This window comes from Acartia tonsa, chromosome 5 (assembly GCF_053477335.1).
Source record: "Acartia tonsa isolate MP-2025a chromosome 5, ASM5347733v1, whole genome shotgun sequence".
NCBI classification, from domain to species: domain Eukaryota; kingdom Metazoa; phylum Arthropoda; class Copepoda; order Calanoida; family Acartiidae; genus Acartia; species Acartia tonsa.
The window spans coordinates 38,077,407-38,096,971 of record NC_137264.1 but is presented as its reverse complement, the minus strand read 5'-3'; the positions used below and the strand labels follow the sequence as shown (position 1 = coordinate 38,096,971).

The 19,565-nt window shown below is 32.0% G+C and overlaps 1 protein-coding gene and 1 long non-coding RNA gene across 2 annotated transcripts in view; one reads left to right on the top strand and one right to left on the bottom strand.

The window, feature by feature from the left end:
• The first annotated feature begins 2,596 nt into the window (after positions 1 to 2,596).
• LOC145319434 (uncharacterized) lies at positions 2,597 to 3,948 on the top strand. The gene is made up of 3 exons (XR_013879843.1): positions 2,597 to 2,731; positions 3,210 to 3,350; positions 3,678 to 3,948. It is a non-coding gene; the product is annotated as an uncharacterized LOC145319434 (long non-coding RNA).
• Positions 3,949 to 5,155: 1,207 nt separating this feature from the next.
• The window catches only part of LOC145319433 (uncharacterized), a 48,463-nt gene continuing 34,053 nt past the window's right edge, over positions 5,156 to 19,565 (bottom strand). The window contains exons 3-18 of the mRNA XM_080161572.1: positions 19,230 to 19,301; positions 15,965 to 16,268; positions 14,882 to 15,625; positions 13,009 to 13,068; positions 12,590 to 12,693; positions 12,170 to 12,250; positions 11,547 to 11,612; positions 11,250 to 11,322; positions 10,878 to 10,943; positions 10,438 to 10,538; positions 9,218 to 9,372; positions 8,641 to 8,749; positions 8,179 to 8,298; positions 7,606 to 7,760; positions 7,057 to 7,121; positions 5,156 to 5,659 (exon numbers count right to left, since the gene is read on the bottom strand). Of these exons, the coding sequence (XP_080017698.1) occupies positions 5,207 to 5,659; positions 7,057 to 7,121; positions 7,606 to 7,760; positions 8,179 to 8,298; positions 8,641 to 8,749; positions 9,218 to 9,372; positions 10,438 to 10,538; positions 10,878 to 10,943; positions 11,250 to 11,322; positions 11,547 to 11,612; positions 12,170 to 12,250; positions 12,590 to 12,693; positions 13,009 to 13,068; positions 14,882 to 15,625; positions 15,965 to 16,268; positions 19,230 to 19,301 (2,728 nt within the window). The 3' untranslated portion in view covers positions 5,156 to 5,206. The remainder of the gene's footprint in view (positions 5,660 to 7,056; positions 7,122 to 7,605; positions 7,761 to 8,178; positions 8,299 to 8,640; positions 8,750 to 9,217; positions 9,373 to 10,437; positions 10,539 to 10,877; positions 10,944 to 11,249; positions 11,323 to 11,546; positions 11,613 to 12,169; positions 12,251 to 12,589; positions 12,694 to 13,008; positions 13,069 to 14,881; positions 15,626 to 15,964; positions 16,269 to 19,229; positions 19,302 to 19,565) is intronic.

The following is a 19,565-nucleotide window of genomic DNA, read 5'->3' as shown; positions in this document are numbered from 1 at the left end:
CCACTGTATAAATTTTATCATGTTTCAGCAAATAAGTTTTTTTTTGGAGGGGGTTTATCCCCCCCTTAAACAAATAATTATTTAAAATTTCATTTTTAATTTTCTATTTGTAAAATTATATTTATAAAAGTATTGTTGTATCGAAGTATTGTTTTTTTTAATAACCTCTCATTAAATGTGGATAGCTAAACAAGACCCAAGTTTTTATAAATAGATATTAAAGATCTAGATTAATACTCTCCAGATTGGACCAATAGGATTTTAGCGGAGGAACAATCTGGCCATATTGTTGATTGGAATGTTTACATTAATATGAAATAGCAGTTAGTTTTTATTATTTCCTTTGTATTATCTATAATACAAAGTAGAACGATGTCTGTCTGTCTATTTGTCTGTCTGTTTGTTGTCTGTCTGTTTGTAGCGAAAGATCTCGCTAACTGCTGAACCTATTGGATTCTCCTTTACAGGGTAGCTTCTCATATGTCCTGGGAAGGTTTATAACTATTTTCTTGAGAAAAAAAAAAATTCTCCCCCACCAAAAAAGTTTTTGTTTAAATTTTTCTTTAAAATCTAAAATACGAAAAATTGGTTTGATTAAACCTCTTGAACAGCCCCTAGAGGCTAGAGGCGAAGCCGCAATTGAGATTTATAGAATGAAACATATTATATTAATAAATGTTAACAAAAACGTACAGATGCTAGAAATTCCTTTTTTTTATTTGACAGATTCTTGTGTCTTACTGCCCATTTGGGGTTATAAATCTATTATGAATTTAAAAAAAAATATTTAGTCTGCAGTCAACTTCGCCTCTACTACCAGCTGCATCCTGATCTTCTCGACTTGCCCTGCTATATCCTCTTACCCATAAATGCAGCTCTGGTCCCTACATCTATACTGACTGGTAGAAGATAAACAGGTAAATTGAATAATTATATTTAGTTTAAAAGTAGTAAGGTTTTAATGTATGTAAGATCTTTCTAACTTCTTAATGAAATAAGTTTTTAAAGAAGGTGTATTAACTTTTTTTTTCATAGCTAGCCGGTGCTTTTAGTAAGTAGTAGATGTAAAATTTTTCATAGAATTCAGATATGCAATCGGTTTTTTTTGTAGACCTCTTATTTTTTAAGTAATTTAAGTTTTTTAAAAAAAAATTTAAGTTTTTTAAAAAAAAATTTCAGTTTTTTTTTAAAAATTTAAGTTTTTTAAAAAAAATTTAAGTTGATTTTAAGGTACTAAAACGCAACAAAAAAAAAGGAAAAATGGCCATTATGAACAAAAATAGTAAGATCTTTAATTTGACACCTTACTTTTTTAATTTTGTCAGGTAGTTATTGAAAAAATTGATTTTTTTAAACCCATGAGAATAAAAACTTTGAACTTAATTTTATCATTTCACAGGTAAAAAAAATATGGGTTCATATATACCTTTAGAATCAGAAAAATATTACAAATCCATTGTAAGCAAACTTGAAATAAAAAGTTTACAATATAGTTTATAAACTACAATAAAAGGAATTATATGAAAATATTATATTATATTATACAGGCAACCACCTTATTTTTTTAATTGAGAATAAAAATGGGAAGGGGGAAAAGAGGGGGTAACTAGGGGATGACGAAAGTGTTGCATGTACAACAAAATACAATAGGCCATTTTTTTATTTTGTATTTTTTTACTTTTTTTCAATTTTGCCTACAATGGATTCGTAATATTTTTCTGATTCTAAAGGTATATATGAACCCATATTTTTTTTACCTGTGAAATGATAAAATTAAGTTCAAAGTTTTTATTCTCGTGGGTTTAAAAAAATCAATTTTTTCAATAACTACCTGACAAAATTCAAAAAGTAAGGTGTCAAATTAAAGATCTTACTATTTTTGTTCATAATAGCCATTTTTTTCCTTTATTTTGTTGCGTTTTAGTACCTTAAAATCGACTTAATTTTTTTCTTTTAAACTTAAATTACTTAAAAAATAAGAGGTCTACAAAAAAAAACGATTGCATATCTGAATTCTATGAAAATTTTTACATCTACTACTTACTAAAAGCACCGGCTAGCTATGAAAAAAAAAGTTAATACACCTTCTTTAGGTGAGCTTTACATAGATCCTGGGATGTTTTGGGACTATTTCCCTCTTCCCATCTCCAACCTTAATATTCTGATCCCCTATATTATTTTCATTTCAAATTTAAAGTTGCCCCCAGAGGCTCCCCGCAGGTGAAGACATAATGCAGCAGAGACCTTTCAAAAAATCAAATATGAAATATATATATTTCTTTACGTTGCTCATTGATTTAATCTTTGCTAAATATTTAAGCTAAAAGAGCAAATACTAAATGGAAAGTAAACAAAATTTTAAAGGGAAATTAAAAGAAATAGAAATACCATTAGTAATGAAAAATTTAAATGATAATTGAAACTTGATTGAAAGTTATTTAATTAATTTATGGAATCGTCTGAATGCCTTGATATAAGAAAAGCCCAAATGAAAAAATTATCATTATACATATTATTGTTGCAAAATTTGTAATAAAATCTTTCATAAATCCAGTTTCCATAACTTATAAATTCATTCTTTCATTGAAAAATTAACAAAAGAATCTAATAAAAACACAAGTGCAATTTAAACTTGCGTCAAACTAAGAATGTAAAAGAGTATAAAAGATTGAAAAGATTTTAATAGTTATCATTTAGTCAAATATCTATTTGGTAAACTATCATTTTAATGGTAAGAAATATTACAATTTAGTTTCAAATTGCAGAATAATATTTACTACCCAATTATATAAATCAAATGATTGCAATTTCTTTTGCAACAAAATAATTTTTTATCAAATAGTTTCCTCATTGCATTGAAACCACAAATTTTTTTAAAAAACCTCATTTTTGATGATTATTTAAGGTTAATTAAAAATAAAGTATAGATGATCCCTGAAGGGATAGTACTGATTAGATTAGAAACAATTTTTTAAAAACTTGCATTTTAGAGGGAGGGATGTGGTCAAGAAATGTGTTTAGGATAAAGCACCAATCACCCCCTATTCCATATCTTCTTTTTTCAAGAATAATGGGGCGGGGGGGGGGAGGCTTCAGTGAAGCTAAATAGATATTAAATAATATGTAAAAGAGGGTGGCCAATATTTGAACAATTTGGATACTATTCAGTGATTAATGCCTTTCTAGTGACTAATGTTTAAACTCTTTAGATGCTGAAGAATCTGATTGCTGCCCTCCTTGTGCTGTCAGTTGTACTTATCCACACTGATGCATCTGCTGTTGAAAAAGCAGAATCCAGCAACAGATTCTTCTTCTTTGTTCTTGCCAAGATCAGATGCTTCAACACCTGTGTAAGTATTACCTTTTCCAGACTTATCGAGTGCTAATCTCCATTTTTCATACATGTCATATTTTTACAAAGTTTAGATAAAGTTAATTTTTAGTTGCAGAATGTAATTTTATCCCATTAGATTTAATTTTAAATTTTTCCCCATACTTTTTCCTATCTCTACTACTGCGTACAGTATAAAACCTGACCTAAAATACCCCTCTCACTATTTCAATTTATTTCAAATAAAGGAAGGGGATTCAGTGTTCGACTAAGCACTGTTAGGGAAACCGCCTCAATGAATTTGTAAATCTAAGGGTTTCAATTATTAAAAAAAAATTCTTTTAAGTCTGCTGTTAGCTTTGCCTCTACCACCAGCTGTACTCTGATATTCTCGACTCTGCCATGCAACATCCTCTTCCCCCTGAATGCTGCATTGGCAACAACCACAACTACTACAACCACTACAACAACAACCATTGCTGGTTAGATTATGTCAAGACTGATGGCTTTATTTGGAATAGAAATGACTATATGAATGACCTTTAAAACTTTGGAAATTGACTGTATATAAATATTCTTAGACTATATTTTCTTTAAATATATAATTCAATATTAGATAGATAACTTTGCATTTTATTTCATTTTTAAGTAGCGAAGCGGCTCTATAAAAAATGTAAGTCTGATGTCCGTCCGTCTCGCTGAAACATTTTTTGGGAAAAGTTATTTTCTTGTCTCCTGTTAAAGATGGACGGCTGAAGATTTTTGTCAACCATTTTTCATATTTAAGTATAAAACAACCATGGTGGCCAGACTGCTTTAAAGAAGCTTATTAGCCCTTTTTTAAAGTATAAAGCTTAGGTGTTTTTGTTCCGATTTTCAAAGTTTTTGCTATCAAAATTAGTTTTCCGTCGTTATAATGAACTTTTGTTTTTTTAGATAATAGGATTCGTAGCTTTAATTTTGGATTTCACATATTTTTGAAGTTAGATTTTTTTCTCCAATTAATCGACCCTGCAACAGAATGCATATAAATATTTTTAGGAAGTTTACATTATATTCTGTCATGTTTTTTATTTCTTCCTCTCTTTTTTAACAGACAACTGGCAATTGCTTGTTAATGACTTTGTCCATTTGCCCATCTATAATATTTTTCTACTTATGAATATTTTCATACTTGTTTTTATAAAACATTTTAAAACTTTCTAAACATTATTTGCTCTCTATATCAACCGCAATGAGAAAAACAACAATCAAACCACTTTTGCATATTTATACTGTACTTAAAGATCTAAAATTTCAGAGGGTATTTGAATTATGTAATATTTTTCTCGTATTCATTCGAATCCGGTGGATAGGATCCGGTTCTCATCCATACGAAAAAACTATGTCTAGCATCGTATTATATCCAGCTTTCTACGAATATAAAAATGTACAATCATAAGATTAAAACCAATTTTTTAGCCGGTGCCTTCGGCACCCCGGGGCTAAAAAAAACTAGTTTTAATCTCATAATTGTACATTCTATATCCGCGGAAAGCCGTTTATAATACGATGCGAGAAATAACTATCAAATACATAAATAACCCACTACCTTATATCTTAAATAACTTTAATTACATTTCTCCTTAATAAAATATTTTTTTTCTTTTATTATATTATTACTGAACATTTGTACGACATACAATATTACAAATTTAGATATAGAATATAAATAAATATAAGTTTTAATAAAAAATATAAAATCACTTAAAATAAAATAAAAAATATTTATATTATAAGTGCTTTTGCTTAATTAATGTTGTTTTTTTAATAATTTTTATTTAATAGTTAACAATTGTTAATTTGATTTCAACAAAACATTAAACAAAAATACTATTATACAAAGCTCTCTTGTAAAGGACTATATAATTTCAGAGAATGTAATATATCAGATTCTAGAAGATTAGTGGCTCCTAGCCGATCCAGATCTACACGAATATCTAGAGTAACCGCTACTTTACGTACAGCCGTTACAACGGACACTAGAGTATAATCACTGTCTAATCTAGCCGCTCGGCAAACGGCTAACTCAACCAGCCGCTCCAGGCCGCCGCCAGAAACTATAGACACACAAATATCATGATACACAGACAGCCGGCCAATTGCAATGGCCGCTTTTTGTTGCACTCGTTGCGTAGCCGCCAGAATAGGCAAGGATATGTTGCCGCCGCCGGTAGTATTGACAGTAACGGCTGGGTTTGCAGCCAGGCCGCCGTTTGTGGCAGAATTAGCCGTGTTTGGGGTGTTAGGATCTGCGGCCAAAAGTAAAAGCAGTGCAGGTACTAAATCCTAAACAAGAACAAACAACACTAAAAAGTATTCTTAAAGTGAAACTTTTATGTAATCATTAAAAGCTTTTCAATATTTAGGGTAGGCCAATATGTCTGTTCATCCGTAAGGAATAGCTGAAATCGTCAATTTAGGCATGTTAGAATTGTCCTATAGATTTTAAGCTTAGCAGGTTGATTCTTGAAATATTTAAGCACAGTTTAGAAAGCTTTGCAACTCTTTAATCATTACCATTAAGTCCGAATGTCCATTTTTAACTGTTCATTTTTCAACTTTTTCTCATTTACTAATATTTTAACGTTTGAAAATAGTGATTCTTAGACCGATCAGGTACAACCTTATTGTCTAAATAGCTTGTTAACTTATAAAAAGCGATTCAACTCTATGATAATTTATGAATTGTAATCTTACAACTACAAGTAGCTGCAATACAATACATAATTTTACCTGTCTAGTAAGTGATTCTCTAGCAGCTGCTATACAATACATAATTTTACCTGTCTAGTAAGTGATTCTCTAGCAGCTGCTATACAATACATAATTTTACCTGTCTAGTAAGTGATTCTCTAGTAGCTGCTATACAATACATAATTTTACCTGTCTAGTAAGTGATTCTCTAGTAGCTGCTATAAAATACATAATTTTACCTGACTAGTGCATGATTCTCTAGTAGCTGCTATACAATACATAATTTTACCTGTCTAGTAAGTGATTCTCTAGTAGCTGCTATACAATACATAATTTTACCTGACTAGTAAGTGATTCTCTAGTAGCTGCTATACAATACATAATTTTACCTGTCTAGTGCATGATTCTCTAGTAGCTGCTATACAATACATAATTTTACCTGTCTAGTGCATGATTCTCTAGTAGCTGCTATACAATACATAATTTTACCTGTCTAGTGCATGATTCTCTAGTAGCTGCTATACAATACATAATTTTACCTGTCTAGTGCATGATTCTCTAGTAGCTGCTATACAATACATAATTTTACCTGTCTAGTGCATGATTCTCTAGTAGCTGCTATACAATACATAATTTTACCTGACTAGTAAGTGATTCTCTAGTAGCTGCTATACAATACATAATTTTACCTGTCTAGTAAGTGATTCTCTAGTAGCTGGTATACAATACATAATTTTACCTGTCTAGTAAGTGATTCTCTAGTAGCTGCTATACAATACATAATTTTACCTGTCTAGTAAGTGATTCTCTAGTAGCTGCTATACAATACATAATTTTACCTGTCTAGTAAGTGATTCTCTAGTAGCTGGTATACAATACATAATTTTACCTGTCTAGTAAGTGATTATCTAGTAGCTGCTATACAATACATAATTTTACCTGTCTAGTAAGTGATTATCTAGTAGCTGCTATACAATACATAATTTTACCTGTCTAGTAAGTGATTCTCTAGTGTGGTGACTAGCGGATAAATTTGCCAGGATAGTGGCAACCTAGTTCATATATTGCAATGTGTTTATGGGCCGGGAGAGGAGGATGTTAAACTTAAAACTACACTAGTACCCAAGATTTTCAAAACTTTGGGCACCAAAATGAAGTTTAATGTGTTTGTTCAAAACTATTGGTGTACAAACTTTGCAAATAATTAATAATCATAAGTGGTAATTTTGTTTATCATAATTAGGGATGTATGTATAATTGTATATCAATTTATCTTACATTGTCTTATACCTAAAACTCCATAGTAAATGGATATTTAATGATTCATTTATGAAATAATAAAAAAAAGTTGAATACTGATCCTGATGTAAAATAGATAAAAGGCTAAAGATTTTTTCATTTTTAAAGACAATATTTGCCGAAAAAATGTTAATTAAGTGCTATTTGATTATTATGATTATTTTTTTAAAGATTCTTAGATTCTAAGATGATTATCAGAATATTTATCTTGACCCAATGAACATATACACAACTTTCCTGATCCATAATATAAATACTCGGCCTCACACGTCCGTACACAAATGTGAGGAGTGGGGCAACAGCGTCCAGCTGGGACATGGCGGTCAAGAAGAGCGGGGACTGGTAGCTCAGGTTGGCCAGCGCGGCCGCGCATAACAAGAATGTCTCGCTTGACCTTTGACAAACAAAATCTTTATGGTTTAAGTTTTTTACTTTTAAAAATTATTAGCCGTCTGTCTGTTCATTTTTTTCTAAATGTGTATTTAACATTTTGTTGTTTCCCTATTTAATTAAGAACACCTAATTTTGAAATATTTTATTATTACTTTAAGTAGAAATAGGTTAGGTCATATTTTGTACTGATTAGCCACACAAAACTAAAGCAAGTATAGGCCCCCGCAGGATTTGGGCCTTCTGCAAGAGTTTAGGCATAGGAAAAAAAACTACCCACCCCCATATTATCAATTTATTTTTAAAAGTATGGTAAGGGGGTCAGTTCTCGATTAAAACTTTAAAAAGAGAAGCACCAAAACTTTAAAAAAAACTTAAAACAAAAACATTTAATTTAGTTAAATAAAGATTTTTGTGTGAACCTAGTGCGCCCCGCCAGGCTAGTTAGGGAGTTGACAATATCATAGGCGTGTTCGTCCAGCTTTGTAGAATCTATACAGTTCTCTATCCAGGGGCTAGTGATCTGGGCCATCACTCCTGCACAAGTTTGTCAGATTTTAGAGTCATAATAAGTTTATGTGTCCTGATCATATATTTAAACAAGATTATTCAATATATATAATAGCGAATCTTTAAAGTCAGACAGCAGAACAAATGCATACTTACATTCTTGATTTACAGAGAAGCTTTGTTTTTAATATTGTACCCTGGGGAAAGAGAGAGAGAGAGAGAGAGAAAGAAAGAAAGAAAAGAGAGAGAGAGGGACAGAGAATGAGAAAGAGATAAAAAAGGAGAGAGATAAAACTTAAAAAATTAATGATAGGGTTTCTGTGCTAAAAAATGTAAATAAATTATTTTATCACTCTAAAATCTAATTTCCTGCAGCCTCCATTTGTACAGTTTCCGTGGATTCCCGCAGGGTTTGTGCTAGGATGTCTAACCCTCCCCTCAGCTGAAGATCTTCTATACTTTCTTCCACACAACAAATGGTTCCTATGTAAACATGTCCATTAGTTATCTTTGAATATTATTCTAAAAATTTACAGAAATTGTATATTCTTAGCTTTTAGGGAAATTTTTAAAAGTTTCTAAGTTTTCTATAAGCATGAAAAGCTAGCCAAACCATTGGAACTATTAAGAAGATTAATTTTAGAGTGGGTTTACTACTTTATTAGGAAAAATCTTACTAATAACACTACAAAATATTTTATTATATTATTTTGGAGAGGAAGGGGGTATCTTCACAGTATAATCAAGCAATTAATATTATAACTCTATATCTTTTTTTTTTATTTCTTATATTTTTTTGGAAAAACATTCATAATTTTGTTATCTTTTATTCATATTCTAAAGTTGGTTTTAAAGTGCGAACAAAAAAATGTTGAGATAATTTGATAACAACCTAACAAATCTGTGTACATAAATGTTTCCTCATTTGATATTTTCCAGAAAAAACTGTACCTAAAGCTCTAAGCACAACCGCGCCATGTTGTGGAAATGGCGAGGTAGGTCCCAGCAGCCTAATAAGGGCTGCAACTCCGCCCTCACGGGCAAAAATGCGGCAAATATGGTTTCCTTCCAGTCCGAGTTTTGATATCAGGCATAGAGAGTCTCTGTCATAATTGGATTATATTAAAAACATTATTAAATTCTAACTTACAATTATTGCAGTTATAAAAAGCTTACAAAATTATTAAACAAATATTAATACTATCATCTTATGGCAATTTCAGTAAATGTAATCTTTAGAAGTTTGTTTGCCAAGTATTTGCAGAAGGTTTTGACATAAAAATAATTTTTTTAAAAAAAGATCAGACTTAATATTATCTTTTATATGGTGCATTATTTGCCAAGTGTACCACTTTTCTGTACCTCTTCGATTTTGTTAATACTCTATATTTTGGTCCGTTGGGTAATTCAAGGATGCTGGATGGCCAAAAAAAAGTTTTAGAGTCCCTGGATGTCTAGATATCTAGCTATCTATGGAGGTAGGTAACAAAAATTTAAAAAACACCCATTTTTTCACAATTTAAAAAAATATTTTTTTATCAAACTTTTATCCAACCTATACATACTGTCCGAAAAAAAAACGTTTTTTTCTGGCTTAAATCCTGTGTTTTATCTGTGGGCATATGTGGTACATATATAACGGTCCGGACAACCCGGGACTAAAATGTTGTCAAATTTAACTTTGGGATTCCCTGTAAATGTGATTTTAGCGTCTGTAGAGCTAAAAATTGGTCCAAATTGGCTATTTTTTTCAAATTACTCTACTAATTGTCTAAGTTTGTTTGGCCATATTGTTTTCTGACCAGATCAATATTTTCCTACTTTTTGGACACCCTGTATATTCTAAAAAATGGGAAATTTTTATTTCTTTTTTTTAAAATATGCATTCATATGTATTATGAATCAGGGAGGTAATTTTGCTGGTTATTACACCAGTCCCCAAAGTTTTATATCAACTTGTTATTTATTGACACAACAAGTTTAGGGACTTTTATTGAATTTTGATTTGTTGGTTCATTTAGTTTAGTGGCTAAATATGTATGTTACCCACTTATTATAATATACGCAAGGGGTAGATTCGTGTATCATTATTAGGGATGTACATCATTATCTTATCCCTTAAGATCCCTAGATAGTGTAGCTATTCTATAATTGATATAAATCCTTTCCTGAGACACGCTTCTGTTCTGCACTTGCCCAACACATCTAAACTTTCCTTTACTATATCAGTGAGCAGAGCCTCAATTAAATTTGTAAACATGTCACCATACTCCTAAATATGTTAAAAGATAATTCCCTCACTCTGAATGATTTTTTTTATAATTGTGTAAGTAAATCTATTTTTAAAGAAAAATATATAATATAAAATATTTGAGATGAAATGATTGATATTCAATTTCAGTTAATTCAGGCTTCGGGGTTTTTCAACTTGCCGCAACAAACCAAACCTAATTAAACCCATAGCCCAAAATTAAATAATAACTTAGTGACACAGCTTACATATAAACTCAAATGCAACAACTGCAAAACATAACCTGCCTTATTAAAATGTGTTTTTCTAACATTTTACTATTTCTTAAAAGTAATGCTAATAGATGTTGAAATATTTTACCTGTAAAATATTGACTAGATCCTGTTGACTTCTGGAGGCTACCCCACGCGAAACCATAATCTTCATCTAAATACGCACACGCATAACAGTATGAATTTAAGTTGTACTAGGATATAGCTAAACTGCAATAGACTGAAAGGGTTCACCGAAAGATATTTATAAACAAATACTGTGAATTATCCTTTGTGAAAATATTTTAAATCATCCTACAGCTAGGCATTGTGTTAATTAAAGGCCAGCTTAGAAATTACTTTAGATAGCAGAGACCAAAAAAAAAAATTCAGCACGCAAAAAAATTTACAGCAATAAAATCCTAATTTATATTTTAAAAGGTTTCGTGATTTTTGTTATTGTTTTAAAAAGATACTTTACCTTATGTAGCAGATGAAACATTCTTTGAGATACAGACATCAATGTATCATTTCCCTTCCCTTTGCTTGTTATTCTAAAACATAATTATGCATTACAGACAAACAGACAAAGATCGTTCAAGCACTGGTTGTCTGCTGGGTGTCATCTGACATAATACCCGAGGAGTTTACCCTTCGTAGCATATACCTGCAATGACTTTAGCTAACCAAAAGTAAAAAGCTACCCCCCCCCCTCAAAAAAAAAAAATTGGAGTCAGTTCTCGACTCTGAGGGAAACGGTTTTATTATTCTGTCTTACCTTAAACCAGGAAGTTCAGCAATGACTAGATCAATTTGGTAGCTCTGAAACCTCCAACTATTGTGCCTATCAAGTATAAACATATAAAACAACAAGAATGATAACATCCATAAGTAGCGAAGCACAAAAAATCATAGAATGGACAAGCAGACTTAGGGAAATATAGAGTAGATGTTCAGTTCTCATAACAATGAAAAAAAGAGAGAGGATATGAAAAACTCCAAGAAAATCACGAAACCATAAAAAATAACGTTTACAAGGGTAGCTTTACTAGTATGGTAGCAGTGAAAAAAAATGCATTTTTCTACTGGAATTCTCAATTCAACTCTATCGTGATGGACAGACAAACAGATACAGTGAGATGTTAAGTAGATTCTCATACAAATCTGTATCAGAAATTTCAATTGACCTATAGAATGAACGCTAATTTGTATGGCTTGGCAGCTCGCGTCAGCCGCCCATAAGTTTCAGAAAATCAATCTTTTACAAATTTAGAATTTAACCCAAACATGGCAATCCCTTTTTTATAAAAAAAAATCAAAGCATCAAAACGGGCTTAAATTTGAGGTTTAGTCGCTGCTACATCTATATTTTATAGATTATATTCTTTTTGTATGTTTTGCCTGTTCATGAGGTTTTGTAGGCCAGACTCCAGCTCTTTCACCTTGCTGGTCAACTCACGTCTCTTCATTTGCTCCAAGTCCCTGAAAAGCAGGTATTTAAGCTGGTTTAATAAAAATAACATAATGTCTGTTTGTCTACGTGTACCAATGGATCTCGCTAACCGCTGAACCTATATGGTTCTTCTTAACATTGTAGCTTCTCATAGGTCCTGGTAAGGTTATTTAACTTGAATTTTCATTTTTTTTCTCTTTCTTTTTAAACTAAAAATACAATTTAGGGGGGGAGGGGGGTTGGAGTCGACTGACGTCTTCCTCCCTTTCCGCAAATTTTAACATTTTCAGCAATTTTTAAAAGTAGCATAAGAAATCATTTGTAACCCAAGATTATTGCAATCAGAGGTTTCGTGATTTTTCTGTCACCTGCAGAGTGCTGCAAAAGTATTTGAAAGGGTGACAGCTTGACTTTGGAGCTTGTACAGGTTATCCAGGGTCAGGTATCTGCTTCCTCCCTCCAGCTGTAGGCTCTAGATAGATAGTTAGATAGATATATCCAGGGTCAGGTATCTGCTTCCTCCCTCCAGCTGTAGTCTCTAGATAGATAGTTAGATAGATATATCCAGGGTCAGGTATCTGCTTCCTCCTCCAGCTGTAGGCTCTAGATATATAGATAGATACGTTCTCTATTTCTTTGGCCTAAAAACTTTGAAAGTTTTGGTACTTCTAGGAAAACAGTGTCCAAACGTTTCAACCAATAACTTAAATTTACAGACTTTTGATAATCATCATTGAAATGCAAAATATCAATTGACAAATGGACATATATTTTTAAATAAATTTACCTTTGATTGTAGCATGTTCGAGCATTCTTGATCAATATTGCATGGTAACTCATGTAGCCACTAAAATAGTTATTTATTGCATTTGTATTAGACAGGTTTCCGCGGATATTAAAATGAAAAAAATAAGGTAAAAACCGGGAATATCCTCTAAGAATTTTTTATTTTGAAAATTTGAGTACCCCCCCCCCCCCCCCACCAGAACTATGAACACTGCCCACAGCGCTCGGCTCCCGGGCCTGCCTAGCCGCAGCGCTCGGCTCCCTAGCCTATAACCTAACCTAACCTAAAATAGTTGTTATCTGTCGAGGGGGGGGGGGGTGATAAACAAATTTTCAACATTTCAAAGAGGATAACGCCTTAAAACCAATTGTATTATCCCCGAGAGGCCGAAGGCCCATGTTAAAGAAAAATAGCTGAGAACCAGTTCTAATCCACCGGATATTAATCGGTTTCAAAGCCATACTGGAAAAACACATTAAAAAGTTAATTCAGGAAATATACATATAATTGTATGTTGATTCTTTTTGCGATAAAGTATAATCTAGAGAGGTTAGCAATTTTATAGATAAGTTAGATTAGAAAGTTAAAATTAACAATTTTTACAAGCTTTGTCATTCTTAAAACTAAAAAGAAAAGAAAATCATAACTAAATAATCAAATAAATTAGAAACTGTCTATAAGTAATAAAAAACTCTTACAATTATCTAATAAATTATTATCTTACAAAAATATTTGGGAAAAGGGAATATACTTATTACTTATATTAAAATAGAGTATTATATGTATTATTTTTACTTGAACATCTATTCTAAATTAGATCTTTATAAAAAAAGTAACAGGATGTTTATCTGTCTTTTTGTACCAAAGAACTTGCTAACCGCCGAAGGTTTGTAGTTTAGGGGAGTATACCACCACCTCAAAAGACAAAAAAAAACCATTTTACGTACCCCTAGAGGCCTCTAGGGGCGTAGACGCTATTATAAATTAAAAGGGTTATAGTACAGGCTAATGCAAAGTTTTAACATTGTTGTAAGAGGTAGACGTTTTTAAAAGTTAATTTATCCTTTATTTAACTATCACTAAGTTTCTGACTAAATTAAAGATAACTTAAAAATTACTATAATTTTATTACACCTATTAAATCACTTTTTTTTAAATTTGTACATTCATAAATCATGAAAAACATTTTTTTGTCAATGTTTTTTTTCCAGGGCTCGGCAGTCGCACGCCTTTGACATACAAACGTGCCTTAACTATATAATAGCTACGATAATAAAAAATCTTACAATAAAGTTTCTGCTATTTGGTTCAGATATGCAGTCATTTTGAAAATATAAATAACAGAAAAACATGATTTCATTATTAGCTTCAATAACCTACTGAATGAGGTTGGGAAAAATGTATTTTTGCTATTCTACGTGGCAATAAATGGCGCAAATATATGGCCAAATAATAACTCTCGGTTTGGAATTTTTAAAGCCCGTTGATGCTTTCCCATTAAGACGCTAGGATTCTCACATAAAAAGGGCTCCGCAACTTATTGAATTAGGTCTGTCTGCAGTAAAATTACTATTAAACAAATGAATGATAGAAAAAATTAAAATCCTGTATTTGTTGTTCTATTGCAACACTCATATTATGAAAGTCAAATTTCATTATAGGAATCATTATAAATAACAATTAATAGGGAAAAAGTCATTTTACAACGATCATTTTGGTTTATAATATTCATATATGAAGTAGTTATGATAATAAAATTTTGATATAAAGGATGTAAATCTAGGGGCTAACTCTGTAGATAAAAAAATTTCGATTTACATAACGACCCCTAAGACAAGACCTTCCTCAAAAGAATTTTTAAAAATGTTCCAACCTGTTTGACGGGACTAGGCTCGGCAGCAGTCAAACTCTTTGACCTTTTAACCCCACCAATATCAGCAGCAGCAGTAGGATCATCTTTGACGGCAGTTAATCCCCCAGCCGCATCACTCCGCGTCCGCACAACCACAGGATTAGTCCGCGGCAACGTGTGATGCGTCATTTGTGGCTGGATGCGGATTGTTAAATTGTTGTTTGATTTTGTAATATTTTCTTGACTTTCAACATTATATAAATCTCTATTAAAAGACGTCTTTTCAATTGCAGGAATGGCTCCACTCTGAACGCCGCCATCTTGGAAAACATTACTCGAGAACGGTACAAAAATCCGCGACACAAACTGTTCCGAACCAGCTGTTTTTGTCTGTGACTGATTATCAATATTTTCAGATTCAGACAAAGTCGGCTTCTGCTTGCTTTTTTCCTTTTTGCGAAGTTTCTTCTTTTTCAATTTTTTCGTGGATTTTTCATCTTTTGATGATTTACTGGCGCCAGGGTCCATGCTGATGTTATTCATGCTGTTACTGCTAATATTACTAATGCTACTGCTGCTACAACTGCTTTTGATGTTATGTTTGCTGCTGCTTTTAGCAGCTAGGTCATAATCAGTGACTAGAATACTGTTGGTGTGATAATCAGCTGTTGTGGGCATATGAATCATATTGTTTGTGTTGTCCAGAAATTCTAGAACCTTTGTCCTGGAGTCCTGCATCCTGCGCCAGTCCTCATAGTCCAGATCCTTGGACAGATAAAAGATGTTTTAATGAATTTTATTAAAATAGGTATAATCATAATGTTTCGTTGGTGAACTAGCGATACTCCCCCCCCCCCCCCTACACATCTTTATTTAAAAAAGGTGCTTCTAGCCTTGCTAGGAGCTCTTACAATGCCTGGCTCTGTTCCTATTCCTGAGGGGATTTTCTCACCCTTACTTATCCTACTTAACCTAACCTAAGAATGGTATCAAAGTATTTTTGAATTAACGATTACTGCACCCATCCCCCCCCCCCCAAAAAAAAAAACAACCAATAACAAACGGTAAAAAATGTTAAGTTGAAAGGTTAAAAATGCAGTTTACCTTCAATTCCCGTGACCACACTGCCTGTTCTTGGCTCCATGCCCGCTTCACCCGACCCCACGGATCTGGCTCCCTCGCCCCTCCAGGGTATAGCCCACAAATTTCCGGTTCTTGCAAACCCGCCACGTTGGAGCCATGATTGTAATCAGTCGTTGTGGCGGGAGCACTGCCTTTATACGGCGATTTTTCACGTCTGCCGTCATTTTCAGCGGCGGTTGTTAGATAGTCATTTGGTGACCGACACCACTCTTCAGAGTCGGAATAACCGGAATCCTGGCTCTTGATCGGTGATATTCGCGTGCCCCTAAAATCATTATTATTACTATATAAAAGTATAAGGATGTTTGAGTGTTCTCCTTTACAATGAAGCTTCTTATAGTTTACCTCCATCCTGCAAAGATAAAATCCCCAAGAAAAAATCTTTACTTTTGTGTTTGAAATTACATTTGACCAAATTGGCCCTAGAAATATTGACGTCTAGAAAACAAATAAAAAGCTATTCTAAAATGTTGCTTTTTTGTTCCAAAACTGTAACACCTAGAAATTTTAGTATGGCCTTGATTTAAAGACCCTAAAAAATTAATATTTAAATCTCATGACAATCAGCATTAAACTTGTAATCTTTTATATTAATATCTACATAAGAAAAAGACTAAAGAGAGAGAGAGAGAGAGAAAGACGGAGAGAGACGAAGAGAGAGAGAGAGAGAGAGAGAGAGAGAGAGAGAGAGAGAGAGAGAGAGAGAGAGAGAGAGAGAGAGAGAGAGAGAGAGAGAGAGACAAAGAGAGACAGAGACAGACAGAGACAGAGAGAGACAGAGAGACAGAGAGAGACAGAGTGAGAGTGAGAGAAAGAGAGATGAAAAGAAAGGAAAAAAGAAATAGAGAGAGACATAGATAGATTTAACCCAAGAGAAAAAAAAAGAGAGAGAGAGAGAACGAAGTAGAAAGATTGTTGTCTAAGAAAAGGTCAAATTAAATTTGGTATCTTATGCTACATCAAAACATTTGTTTTTGCAAATTAACCTTAGGGTTTATATAAAATCATAGAAAATAACATTTAGAATTACCTTAGAGTTTACATAAAATCATCAAAAAAACAACTAGGTTAAATTATGAACATACCATGATTCTTGTTCAACTTATAAACATTTATTATTCTATGTTTTACAAAGAAGTATATCAAATAAATGTGGATTGATAATCCGCCCCTAACATCTTGGGGGTATTCGAAAGATGAAGTATTGGATATAAGAATAAAAACATAAAAACCACCCCAAAACTCAAATATTGAAAAAAATAACCTAAAATCATACTGGGACCTATATGAAACTTCCCTAATATAATAATTGGTTCAGCCAGGTTAGCGAGATCTTAACTTACAAACTAAAAATCTCACTTTATTTATAAAGTATGTATTTATTTTGAGATAGAAATAAATAAGGATAAATTATTTACTTTTCTTCAAGTGGCTATATGCCTGACCTAACTATTTGTTCTCCAAAATCGGTTATGAAAACACTCCATATTCTTTTTATGATTTTTAAAAGCGAAGCTTTTCTATAATTAGGGTCGGTCCGTCCGTACGTCCGTCCGAGATAGTTAGCTTTTATTTGTTAATTTAGGCATTTTAGAATTGTCCTATCGATTTCAAACTTTGCATGGTAATTCCTCTAGTAGTTAGGTACGATTTAGAAAGCGTAGCAACTCTATAATCATTATCAGAATGTCCGTATGTCCATTTTAAACATGTTGATTTTTTTACTTTTTTAACGACAAATTTTTATGTGATCTAATTATCCGTTTGATTTGATTTTTGGTATATTGATTCCTGGGACAACAAACAACAATATTTTAAGCGAAGCAACTCTATAATCAAGTCCTAAAGATGTAAGTATGTCCATAAACATTATCCTTTATCAAGCAGTTTTTCGATAAATTTACTTACAACTTTGCTTCGACTCTTATACTTTTATATTCTGATTATTCAGTTCAGACACTATATAAGTGTAAATGTCCGTTTGTCCTACCGATTAAGTGCTTCGCTTTTATGGATGTTGTCATCCTTGTTTAAATTTGTCGGATTGGAACAATTTTTTTAGAGGGTTATGCCCTGTGGACATACATACATCCTATTACTTAAAGTACAGGATGCATAGATGAATTTGATATTGTTGATATCATAAGGTAGCAATCAAAATAAAAAGATAATGTTTGATATTTGCCTATCATTGTAAAATGGATTACATTATAGATAAGATATTAGAAAGATCAAATCAAGGATATACTTTAAATATATTTATCTTTATTCATTAAAATTTAAAACAAATATAAAGTAATTTTCTAGTAGACAAACACATATAATTTTGATTTATTTTAAGTAACGGAGCTACTAAATATTTATATACTATTCCATCTACTTTATAATCTTACTATTCGCTACGCCAATAGAGGCCTATAAAGGTCTATTCAGGAGAGGGGGGGAAGGGAGGGTTGAATTAGATAACTCATTTTTTTAAAATTTATAAAGAAAATATTTTTAAAAAGTTTTTTTTTTTTTTTGGGGGGGGGGGGCGACGAACACCCCCCCCCCCTCCCTCTATTATAGAATTAATTTTTAAAAAATAATAAAATTTTATTATAATCATATATATTATATTCTCTATGAATTTAGGACCACTGAACATAGCACATGTATGTTTAGTAAGAAAAGTTCTTGAAAGTTAAAATTATTTTATTTTCGTAATTATCTTTATTTTCATATTTTATAATCTCCATTTAAAAGCAAAAATTTTCCTTGTCTTTAAGGATATTTTTAAAACAGATGTTTTTATATTGGAGGATTTTTTCATGAATTTCCATAGCCGCAAGATATAAAAATTGGATTAATAAGATAAGAAGGGGGAAAATATTATGTCATAACGTCGATTAACAATATTAGATAAGAGGCCAATTTCCCACTAGAAACTTTTGGATGCACTTAATCAACCACTTTAGATTATCAATTTATACTCGACTATAATCTTTAAACCTATGAAATAGATAACTGCTACTACAGTATTCCAAATAAAGGGATAATGAGATGTCTGTCCGTTTCTCCGTTTGTACCAAAAGATCTCGTCAACTCCAGTACTGATCTGATCAGGATATGTGTGGAGGTAGAATTGTTTTCTTAGAAAAATTACCCTGAAATAAATTTCATCCCATATCTGTAAAGTCAGAAGCGAAGCCACTAGTTCGCGCTTATCAAAATAAAGAAGTTGTACCTGCTTAAGTCATATTTCAGAGAATCTTGATTTTTAGGCAGCAGTAGGTCAGAATTAGAACTCTCTGGATCACTGAAATAGATAGATAGATAGATAGATAGATAGATAGATAGATAGATAGATAGATAGATAGATAGATAGATAGATAGATAGATAGATAGATAGATAGATAGATAGATAGATAGATAGATAGATAGATAGATAGATAGATAGATAGATAGATAGATAGATAGATAGATAGATAGATAGATAGATAGATAGATAGATAGATAGATAGATAGATAGATAGATAGATAGATAGATAGATAGATAGATAAATAGATAGATAGATAGAAC